We start from the raw sequence: 19,036 nt of genomic DNA on the forward strand, positions 1-19,036 counted from the left end.
AATTCTATTCCGCATGGAGCCAGGGGTGCATTCAGTAGCTATGTCACTCTACATTTATACTTTATTATGCTTATTAATGTCATATCTTCCTTATTAGTTTATAAACTTATAGTGGAACTAATTTTTATTTACTTTGTAGATGGCTCAGTATGATTTTTATTTCACCCAAATTATAGCTTATTATTGTTCTGAGATATTCTTTCCAAGAATTTTCTATTCTGCAACGATCAGTATTGCATCCATAAAACTTTCAGATCTACAAAACAAATAAAGTTCTTCCAAGTGGTATACGTGTTCTTGCTTTTGTTTAAGGCATATTTTAAAATAAATTACAAGAATACACTGTGTTTTATTGGTGTCAGAAAATTTTGGAATCATATCACTAGGTTCAAATTCTTTTATTTTTTAAATATGTTTTCTACAGGGTGCTGCTTTAATTCGAATGCTGGCTAATTTTATGGGCCATTCAGTGTTTCAAAGGGGTTTGCAAGTAAGTAAATTGCTTTGTTTTCTCTTAAAATTTTTCTTATTTTATGCTATGCAGATGTTTTACAGTTTAAGAAATTACTGATATAAGATTACTAAATGGTATGGAAAAGTTTAAGATGTATAAGGTTAGCATCATCTTTCAATATGAGAAATGAAACTTATAAATACCATGTTCTCAATAGCACCAGAATAAGCTTGAAGTATTGTGTGATTGAGAATATGTTTAATTTTCATTTTAAATTAAAATTGTAAGAGCCCAAATAATTGATATAAAATATTTAGAATGCCTACTTCTCTCTTTTTTCTCCACTGATAAGTTTATGTAAGGTAAGAAGTGATAATAACCTTAGGAAAATTATATTGTGAAGAAAAATCTTAATAGTATTTTCAGCTACGTGTATTTTGTGTTTCTGTTGCTCCGCTGTTGATATATATATATATATATATAGATAGATAGAGATTGTTATTTATCTGATGATCATTTAAATTTTTCTTTTTAATTAGAAAATACAGTGCTGTACAAATTAAAGGAAAATAAACAATTTTATCAAAATGTATTTGCAGTAGGAAGTATGAGATTTAGGAGTAAATTTCTTAGAAAAAGAGGCTTCTTAATGGCTTTTAAAGTAAATACAAATACAGAAAAATAAAACTTTTACTCCATTGAAATCTGCTAGAGCAAATCATGTTCCTAGCAGCTGTGATTGATGAATTATTTATGATGCATCCTGCTACTTAGAAGTGTCCTTTAAAGTAAATTGATGTTCACCTGAAATACAATTATGCTAAGACAGAGAGAGCTATCAATCTTATCTGTTCTTAGTAAGCTTTCATTTTAAAATTTTAATAAACTACATCTGAGATCAGGTCATATTTTAGTAGTATAATTCTATGTTTACCCCCCACAATTTTTAAAGGTAAAATACAAAGCAAGAGTTAACTATGTTTTGACAAGGCTAGTTATACGTAGCACAACAAAGCAAAACTATAAATTTCCTGAAGAATAATTTCCCTTAGAAAATATTTTCACAGATTTGTTCCAGCAGTGGTTGGAAGTTACTTTACTCAGCTCCTTCCATTAGGGAAACCTTCAGAATAGCTGAATCCATGGAACCTATTTTGTTGGGGAGAAAGGGTCTGTTCTGATCACATAGTTGGATTTCTCCCTCCTCTCGAGGAGCGCCCTCCAAGAATATCAGAGGAATGTCCTTCTCTACCGCCATTTCTTTGTTTTCCCCATTGATGTTGTAGCATGACAGTTCTTGAAAAAATCTAAACTTGTATAAGAGCAATACAAATTGAATTTGATTTCTTGGTAGCTAGTTGATGTGAAATCATTTTCTGAGTACAGTTTTTGTTCTTTTTCTCATCTGTCTGTATAGATTTGCTCAGCAGATTGAATAATCATAGTTATTTTATTTGGAAAGGATTATTATTTTGCAACCTTTTTTGCTTTATTTTGTCATATTTTCCTTAGTATGCAAAATGTGTACATTTTAAATATATCCTTTTATATTGAAGTATATTTAATAGACTTCAGATCAAGTATATCTGAAAAAACTATTCATCTGATTCTCATTACATTAAACTTGGATATAAAACTTGTTTTAATGTGTTACTTATCCTCTGAAACTTGATTTGGCTTTAATTTTCAAGTAAGGGGCTCTATGTTTGTCCACATTGCATTTTATTTGCATTGTGACATCTCATTGGTCAGATAGATCTGTATCCTTCAGTACTTCACTTTCAGCTTTATTTATACTCATCACTCAATCTGATTTAGTGTATCACCAGCAGTTTGGATTAGTGTACAGTAGATCTCTATGTCGGGGTGATAAATTATCATCTCCTGAGCATGAAGATGTATGGGATACATTTTGAAGATGACCTCCTGAACAGACACTTCATGTCATGATGCTGACGGGTCAGAGTTGATATTAATATGCTTCCTTTCCAAAGGGGCTCAGGGGAGTATTGGTTTGCATGTTGTTGAGACAGCTAAGCCTGGCTGTCAGGGTTTACCTCGGCTGGACAAACGATGAATTCTTTTCATAATAACTATGACTATTTTCTGTTGACAAATAGAATTTTTTCATTTACAAATAGACACTAGATTATGTTAACAGTTATAGGCAATATAAAATTTAAAATTGTATGTTTTTTCCTTTTTTTTTTTTCGTTCCACCTCCCTACTCTTCTGGTCTCACTTGAGCATGCTCAAGCTTGTTCTGCCATCTGTCTGCCTGCCGGTCTATCTGTCTATCTCTTCTATTTATTCTCTGTTGTTTTATTTTTTGTATTTGCAGCTTTGTCTTCATGGTCCACACATGAAAAACATTACAATGATATTTTCTGTTAATTTTCTATATACCTAAATTTTTCTTTTCTGGAAGTTTCGTGTAATATTTGACAGTAAAATTTTGAGAGAAGAAACATTGAATCCTTTTGTTGTTGAGTTAATATACCACTTATAAACAACATACATATATTTAAAGTAGGTTGCTTATATTTTTCCAAATGTGCACTCTCTATATTGTTCTTAAGATTGCATTTCCCAAAATAATAGCAAACATATTTCAGAAAGCATGACACAGTGAAATGAATACAGAGCAAAAATGATAGTCTTATTTATTTAAAAAATATTGGTGGGATTTCTGCAAAACACTAAATCTCCCTTATCCTCTGGTTCCAAAGTTTACAATTCAAAAGTTGAACTAGATAATCTCTAAGAGCCTTTCCATGTTTCATCATCTCTGAATCCAAATTTTATTTAATTTGATTTGCTAGTTAGACAACTTGACTTTCATGTGAAACTAGTGTTCATAACTTGATGTGGAGAAATGTGAATAGATGGGCAAAAATATGCCACTGCTCTTCTTGAAGCTTGATTTAGATTCTGAATATTAACTCCATTTGACTTCTAGGGCATATAATACCTTAATTTTAGTCCATCAGACCAGCATTTATTGTTATGGAGAGTTTTGATAGTGACTTATTTCTTTTTGTCAATATTTGACATATATATTTGTTTGATTTTAGTTACCTAAAATCATTTCATGATTTGCTATGGATAATTTACATTTTCATAGTTAAGACTTTATCTGTCTTAAATTATGTTTTCGAAAAACTAAACAGTGCTTGGTGAATTTTACTGGATATTCTATCTCAATGATATTCCTTTTTAACCTGACAGGACACCTTCTTAAGTACCCATCTTTGAAGGTTTGCTTCAGGAAACCATAGCTGGTATATAATGCAGTAGCAAAGCATTGCAATATCATTCTAATATTTCAAGCACCAAGGGATTTAGCATAGAGAATATGGGTTTTATAAAATAGTTGGGAGGGATAAAAGAGTAAAAATGGGGAAGACTTCATAAAATCAAAACATTCAGGAAACACTATAAAATAACACTCATTTGCTTAGTTGCCAGCCGTACACCTGGAAGCCACCAGCAGTACCTTCTTCTGCACTTGACTAAGGGAAGTGTTTCTTTCTTAGTGCCTTCCCGATAGCTTGTGCCTGCTTCTCACCTGACAGACATTTGCCTTGGAGCCAATTAGCAAGGGATTCTGAGAAATGTGGCACCCAGGCCTCCAGCCTGCACAGTGCTCAACAGGGTATAGAAGGTAGCAAGGGGACAGGTGAGCTGACGACAGACAATTGAACAAACGTAATCGATCCATTTTGTTGTTGTTTTACTTTAGTGATTTTATTATTATTTGTACTATATATGTAGCTTTTTGTATTACGATACAGAGCTTTTTTATTTTCTTTTGTTACTTTAGTGATAGCTCCATTATTTTTGTTCCTTCCCTAATCATTGTATTACTTACTGCAGAAACATGTTCCCATTTCCACCGGGTTTGTAATCTCCAGGCCCCTCTGGGGAGGGACTGGACTGGCTTGGTGGTGTCAGGGTGAATCAGTACTGGTATGATATGTCTGAAATTTCCAACTATCTAATTATGACACTTCTAAAATAAGCGCTGACGAAAAAGACAGGGGAATTGACTATTATAAAAGTTTTCTGTTTTTAATTAACTTAATATTTTATACTTCTGGTTTACGTGATCGAAACTGTTGGCTCTTCAGTCTACTCCCTTCACCCCCCCTCCTACTAGGATATGATAAATATATGGAGAAGAAATTAAGCAGCAGTTTTTCTAAATTACATTTAATTTAAAATCAAATATGCACGGGACAAAAAGCCCATCTGGAAAGAGAGCCAGTATGGCGTCCCAACCTGTATGTCTTCCTCACTGTATGTGTCTGTCCAGTGAGAATTGTTGTTAAAAAAAATTACTGCAGGCTGTGTTCCCAATGGAGACTTAAATAGAGTTAGTGAAAACGCAGTAAAGAATTAGCAATAACTAGAAAGTCTCCTTGCACGTCGGGAACAAGTTATGCATCATATAATGCTACCTTTGAGGCCTCATTTTTGACTGTGTTATGCATATATCAAACAGCTTCCTAGACCAGTCTGTGAAGAGAAACTCGAAGCATCACTTTGGGAGGTCTGTATTCGTTCTCTACCGATCACAACACCCCAAACTCGTGCCGTAACCTCAGTACTACCCTTTCCGCGCGTGGACAAGTTTCCGTGCTCAGTGCTGTTTTCCTTTCTTTCCCCGGGGTAACTGGAAATATAAATGTAATGTAAGTGTGCTCCTCTTTCGTCTCTCTATAAATTCTTGGTGATTGGACATGTCCCTCTGCAATGTCTCTTGCAACTCAAACCTTCAAATCCATTACAAATATTATCAAACAACATCCTTTGGTAATAGTTACATCTCTAATTTGCCAGAGTCTGTGCGGTTTCCATGCACACGCCTTCATCGTTACGCAGAGGAAGCAGTGTATGAGGTTAACGTGGGGGTGGGATGGGGGATGATCAACAAAGCAGGACAAACGAACTGGGATCTACTGCCTTTGTGCCATTCTTTCTTCCTAATTTGAGTCCGTTTAGTTCAGATCCTAGTTCTAGAAGAACTCGCAGGATTACTTTTAAAGTAACCAATTCAGGTGCTGATTCTTTGGACTTTTAAAATTACACGAGTCCTTTTAACTTCATTTATATTTGTTTTAATCTCCCTAATTACATTTTCTCTTGTTTTTCGCCCAGTAATAAAATAGTAAAGCTATAATTATAGGATCCTTAGATAACATTGATTGGCCCAGTAGCTATTACAAAAATAATTAGTATGTAATACTATTGCTTTTTCCTTTCAAACAAAACAATAATGTTTTAATGATTTGGGCCTGGTTGTACCATTCTTCATGTTGTTATGAGTCCACATGAGGGAATTAAAATTGTGAAGAAAGATCATTGTTAAGCTTGATATAAACCCAAGCCCTAAAATCTATGTCAGAAAGTGGGTCACCTTCCTGCTGAACCAGAGAGAGTAATTTAATATCATCTAAAATATGGTTGAATAGAGAAAGATTTCTCTTGATTAGTATTTAACTGCTCTTTTCCATAAGGTAACCTACAACACAGTGTTTGGGTCCAATTATCAAGGTGAAAATTGCTTATGCAAATCAATGTAAGGCAATGAGGTGTGGATAAAAAGCAAAAAGGAAATATCATTATTATTGGTTTGTGCTCATAAAATTCTGATGGCCTGAAGTAATGACAGGCACGATGCTACAGGGAGTATTAGCAGCAAAGCATGCTCAGTAACTTGTGTTCCAGGGAGATGCTGCTGTCTGTTAGCATGTGTATGCAGGACTTTTGTTTGAGACCTGCAGGCTTACAGTTGTGAAAGACTGCTCCCTGCATGTGGGTTTTCACGAAAATGAAAACTCAGATAGTAATAGAAGAACAGACACAGTGTGTCAAAGTTAAGGTCCTTTCTGTGGAGATGGTTTGTGTTTCCGTCCAGATGGTGACTCAGTCACACTTAATCTAAAATGAATGGCCATGGACAGTTTCTGCTCAAATGTCTCTCTGTTTCATTTAAAATACGGCACAGTTTTATATATGTGATAGGGAAAAGAGTTACCGCTTGGTAATCATTGTTTGTGATGATACTTATGATAGTCTTACAAAACCGATTCATCACAACTGGTTCTAGCCATTTGGACTTTACCAAATTAGCATTTATTAACAAGTTAAATTACAAAGGCAAGATTAATGAACATGTAAAAGAGAAAAACATTTGATTTTTATTGAAAGATTGCTTGATGTGAAAATAGTTTCATGTGTAACAAATACTTTTAAAACTTAAATAGCCATGGCTATTTATATCTCTAAATAAAAAGGGATTACTTTTTGTCACTGAATTTGTTTATTGGAAGGCTTACCCACGGAATCCTTACCATGTGCTTCTGAACTGCAAGCTTTCCTGTGACCTCTGCAGCTGTATGGATGGAGCCATGCCTTAAGCATTTCGGTGCTAACTGAAGAGTCCAAAGTTCAAACCTCATAGTTTCTTCTCAGGAGAAAGAAAGGCCGTCTGCCCCTGTAGGGAGTGCAGCCATGAGACTGACCGGGACAGGGCGTCAGTGCCCACCGACGGTCGCTAGGTATTGGAATCCATACAGTAGCAATGCGTTTCTGTGTAAGGATACAATTATTTGTAATCAACCAAAAAGCCTTTACTATTAAAGATGCACCCTTTTCTCTCCTTTTTAAAATTTGGACATTGCTTAAGTAAGACCAAAAAATAATTGATGCATCTGAATTATGGTGAGAACATTTTTGAAAGTTCCACAGGCTCCCAAAAGGACTAAGAAGTCTGTTTTGCAAGAAGTACGCCCAAAGTACTCCTTAGAGATGAGGACTTCAAGCGTTCATCCTAGATCCTTACATACTTTTTACAAACAAACTGACATCATGTTTGGTAAAGTAGAGGGCCGGTGGAAAGAGGAAGGTCCTCAAGGAGATGCACTGACTCAGTGGCTGCAACATTGGGTACAAACCAAGGCGAAATGGTGAGCACGGTCCAGGACAGGGCAGTGTTTCATTGTATGTGAATCGGGTCGCTATTGGTTGGCACTGATTTGATGGCACCTAATAGAAACAACACATTCATTTTATTTATACTTTTATGAAGATTTTAGCCTTGTGTTTTATACACTTAAAATTGCAGCTTTTACTCTCCTTTTCAAAACTTTGTACAAATGCATATGCACTACAGATACTGAACATTAACATTTATATTGAAAATATCCTTCTCCCCTGGGATATCAAATATCTAAAATCATATGAAAGATGACATTTTGTAAGTTGGTGACTTAAAAGAAATCTGTAAATACTGCTCCTGGTCACGTGTTTGAAAACGTACAGTAAGATCGAATGTGTTGAAAGACCTCTTTTCGGTCAATGGCAATCGTGCTTTAGCTCTCCTCTACCTTCTAAGTCTGTCTTGAGAAAGACACAACTTCACCTTGGCTGAACAAAGAGAGTGTGGGTCCTGCAAGCTATGGCCTTCAGACATTCTTTTAACTCAGACCTGAAGCCAAGCCTGAGACCACCTTTCAGCTGGTGTGTGAACAATAACACATGGGTGAAACTAACATGCCCCTCAGAAAAATCAAGTATATACACCTGAACAGATAGTATTTATCTAAAAGCAAAATCAAGCAGAATTGTTTCCAGTAAACTAACAGAAAGGGGGCAAACCATGGCTAATGAAAACAGGAAAACCAAGGCAGGAATGTGTGAAGTGCTGACACCTTGTGAGAATTGTAACCCCGGGCCAGGGAACTCCCCATGCATGCATTGCTGGATTAGAAATGAATTTGCTCTGGAAACTTTCATGTAAATCATAATAAATATTTTAAAGACAAAAAATGGTGGCATCACTTGCTTTCCTCAATATGATTCCATTTGTAAGCAATCTCCAATAGCCACCATCTGTTTGTTGGCTCAAGGCCTCCACCTGTGATTTTTAAAAACATTTAAGAACACTAACCATTTAAATATAAAAATTTACTGTTAATACTTTGTGCTAACAGAACAAAATTATAGTTTTTCTTCCTATACTAAAAGCTATACTTAGTTATTTCTACAGCCCATATTTATGACCCATTAAATATCATTTATTCTATACATTCTTGTTATGTACTTACGGTAAGTAGTGAGTATTTAGTGCATGCTGTATAGAGCAGGTATAGTATACATTTCCATGAATCATAAAATATGATAAAGGATTCAAAGACAAATATATGGTGCTAACTGTGTTAAATGCTACGAGGGAGTGAGAGGAGGTAACTTTATCGGGTATTTAGAAGATCTTTCTTCAGAAAATGGATGATACACAAAGTTCTGAGGGATATAAAAGGGCTGAGGGGAGATCATCAGGAAGAGGAAAGAGCTTGTGCAAAAGGTAAGAAAAATTGAGCATGTCAAAGGAAGCAAGCTAAGGTGCTTGAGAAAAGTTGGAAGGACAAAAGACAAGGTCGGAGAGGTACGGGTAGGAGCCCGTCATGGGGTATCCAAATAGACTTTGCGGAGAAAATTGGATTTTATCCTAAGTATAGTGGGGTGTTCTTAAAGGGTTTTAAACTGGGATGTTCTCTATCTTTCTGCAAATATTGCAGTGGCCTTGAAAGAATCAGCCTACCATTACGGTAACTGGCTAATAAGATTAGAAGGGAATTTAAGTATCTGGTAAAAGAGGATGAAAGGTTGGATATGGCATAATTAGGTATGCAGAGGCAGGGACATATTCAAAATGTATTTTGAAGGTACAATTAGCGGGGACTTGGCGTACATTGGACGAAGAGTGAGGTGTGGGAGCAGAGGGAGAGAACAGAGTCAAGGACGCCTCTGCGGTTTCCTGTTGAGGGCCTGGGACCAACCGGGAAGGACTGTACCGGTTGGGGGTTCCGAGAAGAGGGAGGGCCACCTCAGATCCAAATGGAGCAGCTGCCAAGGCAGGCAGAGTACCAAGTGTGCAGTGTCGCCAGTGCCTGGAGAGAAACACGTTTCAACAACAAGAAAGCGAGCAGCAAGGTTAAATGTAAGATACATGTGGAGTAGGGGAAAAATGGAAACGTATTCTTTTGGAAGACTGCAATTTTATTAGGTTGAGTGGAATGGGTATAAGCGCATACTTTTTAAAAATTGCAAAAGAAGGATATTAGAAAAGTGAAGTAATTTGCTATAAAGGATATAAGGACTCACAGAAAGCTTTTGTTTTATTGACTACTTCAATATGGGAGCCCGTTGTACTAACAAGAAAAGGAATTTGATAGTGCTCAAGAAGAGAAAACTGGCATCTCGGTCCTTGCGGTGGTGAAGGGACTAATTTTTATAGTAGAAAGATGCTTTCAATAAACTTGAAAATCTGGTAGTGGGGAGATGAGGGAGCTCCTTTCTAATTGTGCTTTTTTTCAGTGTTGTTTGAGCAAGGGTCTGTAGTGGAAAGCTGAGGATGAGAGGTGAAATGTGAGCATGTAGGTCTGAGAATAAAGAGGCACACCTACTAACTACTGATTGCCTCTTTGAGCTGGGTGATTATGAACGTATCATAGACTGAATCTGCTTAATTACAGGATTTTCTCCAGTGACGTTCAGCTGCACGAGTGCGGGTTTAGAGAAGAAAAATACTTGAATTCATCTGGAATTGTTTTTTTGCCAAGCTAGTATAATTGAAGAACAGAACTGAAAAGTTGAGGTGGCTATTTGCCAAGAATTGATTAAGATGAACTATGAAATCTAAGGAAAAAGAAGATAGAAAGTATCTCACACACATTAACAATACGAACACAAATAATAAACTAGTATAGTGTGTATGATTTTAGCACTGAAGAAAAGAAATTGCCTCTGAGAATATAAGAAATTTAATGTCCTTATAGAAGTGTCCTTAAGCCCATAAATGTAAAAATGTTCAAGGAAACCTTACCAATCTAGAACATGTGGGGCAGAACCTTCTGGTCTCGATTACATTGCTAGGCAGTCGTAGGTCCTGATGTCATGGAATGTGTAGGTATTGGAGAGAAGTGGAGATAGTGCGTATTTTTAAGTGTTACCTGTACGTCTTTCCAAACCTCTCCTCTTGAGGTCAGTGTCTGTACATAGAGGTATGGCGAGAATGAATGTCGTATGCCCATTTTCTGGGCTAGCTGCTAGCAAACCTGGCATCTCAGTAAATGGCTGCATAACTACATGTGCTAAGCCTTACAACTTCAGGAAATCTCTTAAACTCAGAGGGGAATTAGTTTTTTTCAGGTATAAAGTTTCGACTTCAACTTTTTCCTCCGTGCTTTTTGTGTTTAATTTGTTGTTATTTTAATAGTTTTACTGGGGGCTCTTACAACTCTTATCACAATCCACACATGCATCCATTGTGTCAAGCACATTAGTACATAAGTTACCTTCATCATTTTCAAAACATTATCTTTCTACTTGAGCCCTTGGTAACAGCTCATTTTCCTCCCTCCCTCTCCCACGCGCCCTACCTCATGAACCTTTGATAATTTGTCATTTTTTTTCAGGTCTTACACCAATCTCCTTTCACCTGCTTTTCTGTTTGTTGTCTGTCCCCCTGGGAGAGGGTTATATGTTGACCATTGTGATCGGTTCCCCCTTTCTCCCCCACCTTCCCCTTGCCTTCCTGGTATCACTACTCTCATTATTGGTCCTGAGGGGGTTAGCTGTCCTGATTTCCCTGTGTTGCAAGCTCCTATCTGTACCAGTGTACATGCTCTGGTCTAGCCAGATTTGTAAGGTAGAATTGGGGTCATAATAGTGGGGAGTGGGGGTCACGGAGGAAGCATTAAAGAACTAGAGAAAAAGTATGTGCACACTGACTGGCTCATCTCTTCCTCGTGACCCTTCTGTGAGGGGAAGTCCAATTGTCTACAGACGGGCTTTGGGTCTCAACTCTGCCCTTCCCCTCATTGACATTGATGTGATTTTTTTTTATCCAAGCATATTTCTCCTTTAGGTTAATTCATATAATTTCCTTTCATTGGCCCTCTGGAACATTTTGACTTCTCTTGGAAGTAAAGTTGAACAGAGAGAGGTTCAAACCAGATAGTATTTTTTTGAGCTTGCTCATAAAGTTTCTAATGTATCCTGATCTTTTTTGCATCATGTATATTTTTCTAAAGATTTATACTGTTTTCTGAGCACATGCTTGTAAGGTATACATTAATATTATCAGATGACTGGTAAGGGCCAAATTCCTTACCCAGTTCTTCTGAGTGTGTTGTCATTGAGTTGAATTTGACTCGTAGTGAGTCTTTGTGAAACTGACAAACAAACAAACACCACACTGCTTAGTCCTGAGATAAACTCACAATTGTTATATTTGTGCCACCATATATATTTATCTTACCAAGGATTTCCTTGCTGTGCACATCCAATATTTCTCAATTAAAATGCATTTTCGTTTCCTGTGGTCTCCTGCACTGGGTGCTGAGCAAGAGTAGGGTGGGGGCGGTGATGGTCATAGACGTGACTTAACGTCAGTGCCCTCTTGTTTCCTAGGAAATAGTGCATTTTGCCAGCCAAGACCAAATATGTCTGTTTGGTAAGCTTGTAGTGGTCTAAGTCCTTTACCAGGGCATTCAGCAAAGGCAGTTCCCAAACTTCAGTTTTACCAATAGATACATTTTATGTCTGAGTAATATTTCACTCTCACAGTGAAAGTGAGAAGTAGGGCTATTTTAGTACTCCAGAGCACCCCAACAGACTATTACTTTCACACTATTTCACTTACAGGTGTAGGACCCTGTCAGGTTGTTCTGGAACACAGTACACATCCCAAAATAGAAATAACTGCCTTTCTGCTGGTGTGCCTGCATGTTGGAGTGTGATCTATAATTAATACATAAAATACATATAAAAACAAACCTGGTATAAGAATGTTTCGCTGTCTTTAATTAAAAATCAAATGAATAGACAACTAAAAATCTTCATGGACTTACAGTTTATTTTGAGTGAAAATCGTCTGCCATACTGAGTAGCTTATCATGAAAGTATGAGTTTTAAAAAACTCATTAAGTAGAATGATGAAATTTTTAAACGTGCAAAATTGCATTTTGCTCCTGGAGAAATATCTGGATCCTCCTATAGCCAATCAAACTACTTAGGGAGATAACTTTTGGCATAAACACACATTTAAAAAAACCCACAGAATCAGAATGACATATCAACAATAAAGTACTTTTCAGCGATTGTTCTGCATATTTAAATAGCTTTGTTCTTAAATGGCACCTTGCTGTTTTATGGTGGCTGGAAACCTCCAGATCTTGACAAGTGAGTAAGGGTTCCAAGAGATCAAATGTTCTTCTGGGAAGCTTGACCACAGTTGAATGGTAAATAGGTACAATTAATACCTGTGCCTCTGTTTCCTCCTCTGTTCTTCTCTCTGATAATGAAAATGTGAACTTTACTGCTTTTATTTTGTTTTATGCTTTGTCACTGCTTTGATGCTCATTTTACATAATCTCATAATCTCTAACTAGTCTTCTCATATTACCTAAAATAGCATCTGGTCTATACTCCAGCTTTGTGGTATTTTACTTTGTCATCTGTCACTGTGTGAGTCTCCTTGCTGCTTTCGTTCAAGGTCAGGGATTGTAGAGACATCCTCTGAATGCTGGCACAGGCCAGCATTCCAATATATTTTATCCCACTCTCGGTGACATTGCTGTGACCTGGCAGTTTGTAATCTGTGGTGGTGGTGTTCATGGACCCCTTCAGGTTACCACACTCTCACAGTGCACACACTGGCACAGATTGGAGTCCGGAGCTCGTGGTCCTTCCTCTGCTTATGGACCCCGGCTGTGGAAGCTTTTGTAAAGACAAGAAAGTAGCTTATTATAATTATGCACTGTCGTCGCTGTCGCTTTATGTGCACCTCCGTCTAAGAGCTTCTGCACAGGCTGCATCCCTTTCAGTTTCTGTGTGTGTACAGGTTTGTGTGTGTGGACTTTAACCTTCTGGTCTGCCTCTTTTGAAAACTTTCCCCGATACTTATTATGCGGAGCCCTGGTGGTGGAGGGGTTCTGTGTTGGCTGTGACTCACAGAGTTACAGTCTCAGAGACTCACAGGGGCAGGTCCCCCGTGCTACTGGGTTACTGTGAGGAGTCATCCACTCGTTGACAGTGAGTCCATTTTATAACACACACAAAAGCTGGTGGGTTATTAGGGAAATTTAGCCATATCTTTGTTTTGTTTGTTCAGCTTACGACACCTTTTAGTATTCTATCACTTAGGGTTTGGAGTTGCAAGCCACAGAAGCAAATTCCAGCTGTATTATCCAGAACAAATTTAGTGCAGGGTTCAAAGGTAGCGCATTGGGTCAAAAGAAAGTCTAAATAGCTGGGCTTTGGAAATAGAGTAGTAACTAAAGGGTTCTGTGAAATACAGAGAGGCAGCCAGAGTCGAGCTACAGAACTCTCAGATCCAGTTGCTGACATGGCCCCCACCCAGCTCCTGTCACCAAGACAGGACATACATTTCAATGATCTTCCTTCCCTTCTTTGCTCTACCCACGGGCATCCACAGACCTCGAAGGGAGCATGGGGTTGTCTGAGGACAGGGGGCACGCCCATCCTCTCTTACCAGAGAGAGTGGCAAGTGTGCCTGTAGTATTGTGTCCCTCTCCTTGCTCTCTTATAAAAGTCCGTATTGAATTATTGCCCCCATCGAAAAGTGCTGTTTAAATGTCGGAAAGCCAAACACTGACATATTTTGGTATCAATTGTTCAAGGCACATTTTATCGTGATAGAAAGAAATAATGTATTAAACCTGTTTCAACCTTCCTGCCATACAGTCAGGAAAAAAAAAATCAATGCCTGAATTTATTTATCATTTCTCAAACTAGTCGTGCAAGTAGATGACATCCTCATAGCAGAGTCACTGCGTGCAACATGGGGCCTGGTCTCACTGTAGAAAGCATTGTTTGTGGTGTGCTCATGAGCGAGTCTTCCCTTTTACTTATGAACTGAATTCTGACTTTGTTCAACGTCTCACCTTCACCTACTCTAGGCAGCCATATCCTGCTAAGGACTGGATTCTGCCTTTTGCAAGATCCAAATGGTACTGCTTAGTGCATCAGAAGCATGTTTTAGCTAGGTTGGTTAAATTATATACTAAATAATCCTAATATGTATAATTCATGACATCATAAAATTCTGATAAAGGAGAAATTTGAGGTATTGGCTGCAGGATCTGAAGCAAAGGTCTCTTGAGTCTTTAACATCTGATGGAAGGAACAATTCTGTCTCTGCCGACTGTGATATCTGAATCTTGTGCTTGGGCCTCAGCTGCTAAGAGCCCAAACTGGAGGAAAGATTCCACTAAGGGGGCTCAGTGAAGTGCTCCGGAGGGAGGGGCTGCACCTCTACTGTAATCTTCCTTTTCTTAGAGGACGGGACACGTTTTTATCACTTTGAAAGTCATCCTGGGGAAAAAATAAAGAAAAGTCATCATAGGGTAAATTTTCGTTTTACTTTCAGCTAAACACATCTAAAGTACGTCATGCATCTTTGGTTTTTATTGAATGGTCCCTCTGCAACCTGAGGGATAGACTACTCATGCAGCTAATCTGCTGCCCTAACACACGGAAAGACTCATTAATAAGAGAGTAAGCATTCCATAACTATTTGCATGTAAACCTTGAAAGATAATAGGCCTTTACTTCCTCAGCTCAACATTTTACTTTCCCTCTGACCTTTCTTAGTCCCACTGGCTTTTATATATGAAACGTTATGAACTGTACTACTTGTTAGCCAAAAGTGGAAAACCAAAAATGGTATTATATTCAATCATTCAAAATCTTTTGATATGGAACTGCATATGTATTAATGTAAATTATATATAACAAATAAACACTGAGAAAAATGAGTTTGAGTATTTGAGCGAATCTGGTGTGAATAGTAAGGAGCACTGTTGGTGTGTGAGCTGCTAATCTCAAGGTCAGTTGTTCAAACCCAACAGCCACAGAAGAAAGATGAGCCTGTGCATGCCTGTCCAGATGTGGTTGGGAAAGCCTATACAGAGTTGCTATGAGTCAGAATGAACTCAGTGGCACTGGGTTTGGTTTTCTTGCTTTTATCAGTGTAATAAATCTTTTACTTCATTGCAAATTAGTAATAGAAAAGCATATTGACTAAGGAACCTCAGAAAACACACGCAGATTGAGCATTTATTGCGTACTATATTGGGAACACAGTTTGGTTAAACAGTGATAAGCCAAAACAACCAGGTCCTTACCTTACACAATAGAGCCCTGGTGGTATATTAGATCACTTATTGAACTGCTAAGTGCAAGGTCAATAGTTCAAAAGTACCAGCTGCTCTATATGATTTCTGCTCCTGTAAAGATTTATAACTTTAGACACCCAAAGGGGGCAATTCTACTTTGTGGTATACATCATAATCAATTGGATACCAGTACCATTTTGTTTTTGACCTTATGGCGAGAGGCGCTAGTCCTGCAGTGGGGAAGTGTTCTGTGCTAACCAAAAGCAAAGTAGTTTTAACCAAACATGGCAGATCTCTGTAAAACAAAAGAAGCAAAATTCTAGGAAATGCTACCGAAAGTGTGACTCCCTCCTACAGGACGACCATGCAGTGGAAACAGCTGGATGCCAATGGTTTGGGTGGGATTTACTTAGGGAGTTTTTAGATTATGTGGGCAGTTAAATTAATGAGCAGGCAATTGAAACACAGAGTAATATGTCTTCTGATAGGGTACAAGGTACTTGGCTCAGAATTAGAAAGGAGGCAGAAGTGGGCAAAGATTCTCAGGGAAAATGCATTAAAATTGAGACTTGACTATTAAAGTGAATTTGCACAGTAAAGGAGAAAGGTAAAGTTTGAGTGGAGAACTAGGAAATAGAGAAAATATTGTATTAGGCATCTTCAAATAAAGTAGCTAATCTGAGACTGGGCAACAAGTGCTAAGAGGCTTGAGGAAGTACAGCGGGGCTAGTCCATGAGGGAGCTCAAGGTGTAGTGTTTTCTGAGCACACCGTATTGGCTGGCTAGCACAGTGGTGTGTGGTAGGGTTGAAAGAGAGAAGAAGCAGTGGCAGGCGCTGTGTCCAGGTGAGAAGCTGTAATGTGTAGCGTGGCACCTTAGAGGAAGATTCAGGATATCAGAGCAGTAATGTGACGGGAAGGACAGGAAGGCGTGAAAGATGACTCTTTGGTTCACATTCATCATTGGGGAAAAGCCCTCAAGAAGAGACAGTTTGGGGGAGGAGAGTGAGTTTAGCTTTCTTTGAATATGACCCTTAATTATCTTTGGGGAATCTAGTGGATATTGGGCTGTAGACATATGTATGGGGTTTGGATATGGACCAGGGTCTGTGATTTCAAATTTCCTGATATCTTAAATGATTATATTACCTATCCCAATGTTATGTGAATTAAGTGAAGGAATATAAAGCAATTCAGTGTTAAGAGAGGCAAATGACATTATAGTTTTTTATGTGAAACATTCCTTAATTATTAGTGATGCTACCCTTTGGTTGGTTACGTAATTCAGTTTCCTATTCAGTAGCCTGAGCTTATTAAGAAGATTATTGTAGCTAATATCACCTCGATCACTATTGGTGGTGTAGTATTTACGTGTGGGACTGTGATCCACATGGCTGGCAGTTCAAACCCACCAGCAGGTACATGGGAGGAAGACAGGGCTATCTACTCCCGCAAACAGTTACAGTTCAGAAACCCTCGGAGGGTCACTATGAGTCAGCATTGACTTGATGGCAGAGAGGTTTGGGTTATATAATATTGAACCTTCCTTTTAACTACATTTTAAAGTAGTTCACTTCACTTTTAACTACTATGCAGTTTGCTTTCCCATAGGTAGATATATCAGAATATGCTTTCGGTTAATCCCTTTTTAACTTGTAATCAGTTTATATTGCTAGATAGGTCTCATAAGTATATTCAACTAATCATCTTCATTATTTTCAACTTCTTTCATTTCTGAAATATCTAGTATAGACAGCCCATCACTGTTCTTACAGTGGATGTCAAAGCATTATACTTTATACATTTATATTGTAATGTCATATCTAATGTTGGATTTTCATATATGTGTCTATATTTATTAATAAATTTCTTATCCAATCATTGCCATATTCATTTACTGGTAGGTTAGAATAGAACTTAAAGTCGTTCGATGTAAACATGCACCAACCATTGGAATTGCTTTGGCTCTGTAATTTTTGGTCCAAGACTTTCACAGCTTCAGTCACAGGGACCTACTCAAATTGCATCTTGTTATTTACATTTTTTTCTCAACGACCTTTTGCCCATCACTGTTCCTCCATTCCCACGAAACCTTCCTGGTCTATACTAAGTGCATTATACAATTCATGGAAATAAAAGAATAAATAGATGATATGGTTTTTAATAGGCATGATCCTCACATTTTCTTTGTAATTCTCCAAAGACTAAGAATATATTTCCATATGTATATCGTTGTTGTATAAGAGAAAGGCTGGGATAACTAAAGAATATGTGTTTGGGGAGGAAAGAGTTGAAATCTGAAGAATTCCAATGCCATGAATATTGAAGCTGATGGGATTCCAACAAAAACATACCATTTCTATCCTGAATATCCAGCCTGGCATATGAAGACCCCCTTCTTAATCCTGACTGATTGCCATTTCAGCTTATTAGAAACAAATTGGAGCCTTATACAGAATTGGGAGAGTAAAAAAGACATTGAGCTAATGATCAAAATCAAGCTAAGATCCAACCGATCTCATGGTAGACTGACTGTAGATATTCTGATCCACCCCAAGGGGAAACCTGTATTCCTGCATCGGTCCTTTCCAGATCTATCGGTGTCCCTTTGCTGCCTCTCTTTTATTATCCCAATACCTCTGCATAAACAGAACTCAACAATAATAGTTCTCATTTAAATAGATGTTTCACATACATTTATAAGTTTCAATGTCCATTGTTTTTCAGTGTATTCAAGAGATTCCCCCAAGATACACACACAAACAAATTAAAAGCAAAATTTCTAAAAATTTTAACACCTAATCAGAAAATGATTTAAATCCTAGTCCCAGGGTTCAAATAGAGAGTGCTTCATATAGCTCTCCTACCCAAAGCTAAACTCCAGGTTCAGATTAGTTCTTTGGAGATCTAAATTCGCAGTAAAGTTGTCCAGAGCATCTTGATGAGAAATCTGTCATTGCTAAGTCAGTGTGGATGTTACTTCTCCAGGCGTCTGATTAAGTGGGAGGTGCCATCTGAACATGTGAGTTGCCCACAAAAGCTCAATCTGTCACAGGTGCTACAATTTGTATTTCAGAAAATCTGCTTCTACAACTTTAATTATCTCCAAAGCATCCCACTTTACATAAAGTTCTCAATGGAGTCAGCATTTTTCCCCCAGTTTCAGAACTGGCATGTAAATTAAGCATTTGCCTGTTACCTCCAAGTTCTAGGGCTGAAAGGATCTCAAATGAGACACTTTGCTTAACATCATCTATGTTCTTCTCCTTCTCCCACTTCGACATCGGAAAACTAAGTGCCCAGTCGTCATAACTGAGGACGCATTCACCGCGATGCATCCATGCCTCCCAGAGAGGAGGAAGGCTTAAATTAGAAAG

At 37.8% G+C, this 19,036-nt stretch overlaps 1 protein-coding gene across 6 annotated transcripts in view; it reads left to right on the top strand.

The window, feature by feature from the left end:
• Positions 1-427: 427 nt before the first annotated feature.
• LOC142436268 (thyrotropin-releasing hormone-degrading ectoenzyme-like) overlaps positions 428-19,036 on the top strand; it is an 89,560-nt gene continuing 70,951 nt past the window's right edge. For all 6 annotated transcript variants that reach the window (XR_012781845.1, XR_012781847.1, XR_012781843.1 and 3 more), the window contains exon 1: positions 428-490. Coding sequence is in view for 1 of the 6 variants with exons in the window: in XM_075540031.1 (XP_075396146.1) it covers positions 443-490 (48 nt within the window). In the remaining 5 variants the exon portion in view is untranslated. The remainder of the gene's footprint in view (positions 491-19,036) is intronic.

This window comes from Tenrec ecaudatus, unplaced genomic scaffold (assembly GCF_050624435.1).
Source record: "Tenrec ecaudatus isolate mTenEca1 unplaced genomic scaffold, mTenEca1.hap1 Scaffold_1886, whole genome shotgun sequence".
NCBI classification, from domain to species: domain Eukaryota; kingdom Metazoa; phylum Chordata; class Mammalia; order Afrosoricida; family Tenrecidae; genus Tenrec; species Tenrec ecaudatus.